The sequence below is a fragment of the Phocoena phocoena genome, chromosome 15, assembly GCF_963924675.1.
Source record: "Phocoena phocoena chromosome 15, mPhoPho1.1, whole genome shotgun sequence".
NCBI classification, from domain to species: Eukaryota; Metazoa; Chordata; class Mammalia; order Artiodactyla; family Phocoenidae; genus Phocoena; species Phocoena phocoena.
Window position 1 is genome coordinate 7,245,294 of NC_089233.1, and position 5,611 is coordinate 7,250,904.

The 5,611-nt window shown below is 61.2% G+C and overlaps 1 protein-coding gene across 1 annotated transcript; it reads left to right on the plus strand.

Annotated features, from left to right (window-relative positions):
- The first annotated feature begins 2,252 nt into the window (after positions 1–2,252).
- On the plus strand, positions 2,253–4,659 carry TRIM56 (tripartite motif containing 56). The gene is made up of 2 exons (XM_065893378.1): positions 2,253–2,281; positions 2,391–4,659. The coding sequence occupies exon 2, from the start codon at positions 2,392–2,394 to the stop codon at positions 4,657–4,659; it is 2,268 nt and encodes a 755-aa protein (XP_065749450.1). The 5' UTR covers positions 2,253–2,281; position 2,391.
- The last annotated feature ends 952 nt before the right edge of the window (positions 4,660–5,611 follow it).

Consider the following 5,611-nt stretch of genomic DNA (forward strand, 5'->3'; position numbering starts at 1 on the left):
TACATTTGCAAAAGTCTAGAAAAGTCATAAGCTGGGTTAGCAGCAGCCGAGCTCTCCGTCCTGACCTCCAGACCTGCAAAACCTGAAGGACTTCCTACCCACCTTCCGGTACCTCCCTCCACAGGGACAGTCACAAGACCCACGGCTTCTTTCACCTGTAGCAGCTGCTCACATGTGAGGCTCCCATCCTTCACCCTCCTCTCTGCCCCTAGTGGCGCTGTGTCAGCTCAGACCCCTCCACTTTTCACCTGGACCCATGGTCAGGCCCCCCGTCTATTCTCTTGGCCGCTGCCGGAGTGAGCTCTCACCGGTTCTGTTTCCTCGCAAAGTCCCATCACCGTGGATAAAGCGATGCATACATGGGTAGCTGTGTGACGAATCAACTACGGCAAGATGTTAACTGTAGAATCTAAGGGGTAGGTACAGGAGTGTGTGTTCCAATCCTCTCAACTCCTTTGTGCTTCAAAATTTTCAGAAGATGTTGGGGGAAATACCCTTCAATGGTTTCTTTTGGCTTTTGGGATTAAACTCAGACCCCTTCGCGTAGAACATAAGGCCCTCTGTGATCTGGCCGTTGCCTCACCCTCTGTAACCTCATCTGCTACCACTCACATGTCCCTTTCCCACAAGCCATCCTGAATTACTTGGATCCCCCAGCAGAGTCGTGGTATTTCATTCCTCTGAGCCCTCGGACTTGCTGTTCCCGATTCCTAGAATGCCTTTCCCTGCGTTCTTCTCGGGTGATCCCTAACCCCCATGCACTCTTCTGACTCATCTCAAGTGACACCTCCTCCAGGAAGCCTTTGCTGACTCCTCAGTTCGAGGCCCCTTATCTGGTTCCCACAGCCCCTCCCGTATCTCCCGAGATTTATAGTACGAAGGGCCTCACCTAAGACTGGGTTGGCAGATATGCAGCAGCAATGGAACCCTGGCCTGAGGACGGGGCTCTAGTTAGCCTACGCCTCCGAATCTCCTATGATCTCTCATTTCTTCCCTCAGAGGACGCATCCTCAGGCATCTGCCCTGCCTTTGCGCCAAACACACTTAGCAGGCTGAGCGAATCCTCGGGCTCAAACTGACAAGCCAACCTCGGCAACTCCAGCCGCCAGAGCTGTCCTGGCCCCGGAGCCCTGGAGCCTGCTGGCGGGGGCTGTGCCCTGCTGGTGGTGGAGGCCCCCGAGGAAGAGCTCCAGGCAGGGTAGGGAGGAAGGCGGGGCCTGCGGCTGTACAAGTCGGCGTCCCGGGCCTGGGACGGAAGTTGCAGAAGTCCAATTAGTTTCAGTTTTGTTTCTCTTTCAGGAGCCCAGCAACAGCAGCGCCAGGGCCTCGGGGGCCCCCACTCCGGGTCCTGGAGCCCAGGCTAGGTAAGGAGAGGGGCTTGGAGGGCGATTGAAGGGACAGCTGAACTGGAGGGGGTGGGGGAAGGGGGAGAGCGGGAGGAAGGGGAAGGGAGTGGGGAGAGGGACCCAGAAGGCGGGAGGAGAGGGGAGGCTTCCCCCGCGGGGCCAGAGATCCGAGACTTCCTGGGGAAGACCCCCTCCCACTCTCTGAGCTCTCCAACCAGCCCCTGCTTTCTGGAAGTTTTGGGGAAATTCCCCAAGTTTCTTTATCAAGTATTTCACAGCCACTGTGCAGGGAGCTGGGGGCATTCACAGCTGATCCTCATGTGACTCCTACCCTCCAGAGGCTTCTAGGAAAGCAGGAGGCCTCTTGCAGCAGGAAAGGCTGAAAGAAAAGGGCTGGAGGAGATGGGGCAAAGGCTACGCGGTGACCCTGAGTTTGAGGAACTGGAAGGAAAGAGCGAGGCGACCCCTTCCTCTCAGGCATCCTTCTGCCTGTTCATTTCAGGATAGTCGAGGCAGGAAGAGGGGCCCTCACAACCCGTGATGCCGCTGCCAGGGCCTAGGAGGCAGGTGTACGGGGCTGTGGGAATTGGGGTCCCTCATACTCCCCCACCCTCCGGGAGTCAAGGCACGTCTGCCCACCCAGACCCTCGGCTGGTCCTCTGTGCCCTTCCCTCACCTGGCATCCCACCCCCAGCAGGACCCCCAGGATCTATTCACACCAGACTCGCATCCCGTGTGCCACAAGGCCTGTCAGTGGGGGGCACCGGTCATTACGCCAGCAGGTCTCTAAGGCTGTGCTTCTTGGTGTTGTCATATCTCGCAGGGCCTGACATGCAAAAGCGGCCTTTACTTTTTCATATTTGCTGAACATCTGCAGGGAGGAGGGAGGCGGCTCTTTGTCTCAAGAGACCAGAAGAGAATTCCTGGCCATTCAGGTGAGACCCCAGACCTGGTGGGGCTTGAGGATGGGGGAGAGGTGAGAGGGCAGGTGGGGGCCACCGCGGAGGTGCCCTCTGTCCTCTGACCCCGACCCCTCGCTTGCAGAATGGTTTCCCAGGGCTCCTCGCCCTCCCTGCTGGAGGCCCTGAGCAGCGACTTCCTAGCCTGTAAAATCTGCCTGGAGCAGCTGCGGGTGCCCAAAACGTTGCCCTGCCTGCATACCTACTGCCAGGACTGCCTGGCCCAGTTGGCCGAGGGCAGCCACCTCCGATGCCCTGAGTGCCGCGAGACTGTGCCTGTGCCGCCCACGGGCGTGGCTGCCTTCAAGACCAACTTCTTTGTCAACGGGCTCCTGGATTTGGTGAAGGCCCGAGCCGGTGGAGACCTGCGCGCAGGGAAGCCGGCCTGTGCACTGTGCCCGCTGATGGGGGGCGCCAGCGCCGGGGGGCCAGCCACAGCCCGGTGCCTGGACTGCGCCGACGACTTGTGCCAGGCCTGTGCCGATGGGCACCGCTGCACTCGGCAGACCCACAGCCACCGAGTGGTGGACCTGGTGGGCTACAGGGCAGGGTGGTACGACGAGGAGGCCCGGGAGCGCCAGGCGGCCCAGTGTCCCCAGCACCCGGGGGAGTCCCTGCGCTTCCTTTGCCAGCCCTGCTCCCAGCTGCTGTGCCGGGAGTGTCGCCTGGACCCCCACCTGGACCACCCCTGCCTGCCCCTGGCCGAGGCTGTGCGTGCCCGGAGGCCAGGCCTCGAGGGGCTACTGGCGGGCGTGGACAGCAACCTGGCCGAGCTGGAGGCCACCCGGCTGGCGGAAGAGGAAGCCTTGGCCTGTCTGCGGGAGCAGGCAGCCAAGGTGGGCACGCAGGTGGAAGAGGCAGCCGAGGGGGTCCTCCGGGCCCTCCTGGCCCAGAAGCAGGAGGTGCTGGGGCAGCTACGGGCCCACGTGGAGGCTGCCGAGGAGGCTGCACGGGAGAGGCTGGGGGAGCTGGAGAGCCGGGCTCAGGTGGCCAGGGAGGCGGCCGCCTTTGCCCGTCGCGTGCTCAGCCTGGGTCGGGAGGCCGAGATACTCTCGCTGGAGGGGGCGATTGCCCAAAGGCTTCAGCAGCTGCAGCGTTGTCCCTGGACGCCTGAGCCAGCCCCCTGCCTGCTGCCCCGGCTGGAGCTCCATCCTGGACTCCTGGACAAGAACCGCCAGCTGCTAAGGCTCTCCTTTCAGGAGCAGCAGCCCCAGAAGGACAGCGGGAAAGACGGAGCCAGAAGCCAGGGAGGCGCTGCAACCCCCCCCCAGAGCAGGGACGGAGCCCAGACCCCAAAGCAGGACAGCGCGCAGCCGCCCCAGGAAGATGGAGCCCAGACCCTAAAGGCGGAGAGAGCCGAGACGCCCCAAGAAGATGGAGCCCAGACCCCGAAAGAGGGCAGAGCCCAGACACCCCAGGAAGATGGAGGAGCCCAGTCCCCAAGGGGCGGCCGATCCAACAAGAAGAGGAAGTTCAAAGGCAGGCTCAAGTCCGTTTCCCGGGAGCCCAGCCCGGCACCTGGGCCGAACCTGGAGGGCTCTGGCCTCCTCCCCAGGCCCATCTTTTTCTGCAGCTTCCCCACACGGATGCCGGGGGACAAGCGGTCTCCGCGGATCACCGGGCTGTGTCCCTTTGGCTCCCGGGAGATCCTGGTGGCAGACGAGCAGAACAGGGCCCTGAAGCGCTTCTCCCTCAATGGCGACTACAAGGGCGCGGTGCCCGTCCCCGAGGGCTGCTCCCCGTGCAGCGTGGCCACCCTGCAGGACGCCGTGGCCTTCTCGGCTGGCGCTCGGCTCTATCTCATCCGCCCCAATGGCGAGGTGCAGTGGCGCCGGGCGCTGAGCCTCTGCCAGGCCAGCCACGCCGTGGCCGCCATGCCGAGCGGGGACCGGGTGGCCGTCAGCGTGTCAGGCCATGTGGAGGTGTACAACATGGAAGGCAGCCTGGCCACCCGGTTTATCCCTGGGGGCAAGGCCAGCCGGGGCCTGCGGGCACTGGTGTTCCTGACCGCCAGCCCCCAGGGCAACTTCGTGGGGTCGGATTGGCAGCAGAGCAGCTTGGTGGTCTGTGACGGGCTGGGCCAGGTGATTGGGGAGTACCGGGGGCCGGGCCTGCACGGCTGCCAGCCAGGCTCTGTGTCCGTGGATAAGAAGGGCTACATCTTTCTGACCCTTCGGGAGGTCAACAAGGTGGTGATCCTCGATCCCAAGGGGTCGCTGCTCGGTGACTTCCTGACGGCCTATCACGGCCTGGAAAAGCCCCGGGTGACCACCATGGTGGATGGCAGGTACCTGGTTGTGTCCCTCAGTAATGGGACCATCCATGTCTTTCGGGTCCGCCCTCCTGACAGTTAAAGGGCTGGGACTGGAGAGACACTTCGGGGTGGGGGGACTGGGGGGGGGTAGAGAGAAGGGAAGCAGGGCGGCCCGAGGGATGTGGTGGCCGAGGGCATTTTCCCAGAGAGCAGGGGTTGGCAACTTTTCAAGGTGAAGTGCGAAACCGCTCTTCAGGTGCTCAGGAATAGGGACCAAGGCGGGTGGCGTGGCCATAACCCTCAGAAGCAGAGGAGGAAGGGTTGGAGGGGTGCTGGGCATTAATGCTTCTTGCTTTTGCTGGTGGTGACTGCCACTGCCGCCGCCGTAGAGTCTAGGTTTCCAAGATGTGTAAGCTAGTCCTGATTTGAGTTCTTCTTTAAAACCATTCCTGATGGGGTAGCCCAGGGAGAGTCTTGGGGAAGTGGGTAGAAAGAGTCCTTTAAGCCCAGGGCTTGAAGGGTATGTACTTTCTGGAAGAGAGCTGAGAACCCCCTCCCCTCTGACTTGAACGGGACGCACCAAGTCAGAAGAGGTCTGGGATTTTGAACCCGGCCATAAATGGCATCTTCCACCAGCCTCGGCTGGGAAGTTGAGGCTCCTCTGATAATGGCATCCCCCAGTGAAGTGCGGGCTGGACATGGGGGACCAAGTATAGACACAAGCCGAGGCCAACAGGCGTTTACCTTTAAGTCCGTGAAGAGAATGTGCTACTAGAAAATGGAACCCGGCAGGGTTGGAGTCTAAAACACAGGGTTCTGAGTGTGAGACAAGGGGAGACCCTGGGTCTTACCCCCCGACTTCCACCACCCCTCACCTCCAAGCCAACCTGAGGCCAGACCTATGTAGGATTTAAAACCTTTTCTTTTTTGATGTCTTTACACTTCCCGGAGTTTATTTTTAGCCCACTCTTAGTTTTCTGGCACAATTCCTTTTGAGAAATTTTGGCTGAACTAAGGGGTTGAAGGCATTTGTCCATATTGCCGTTATGGGT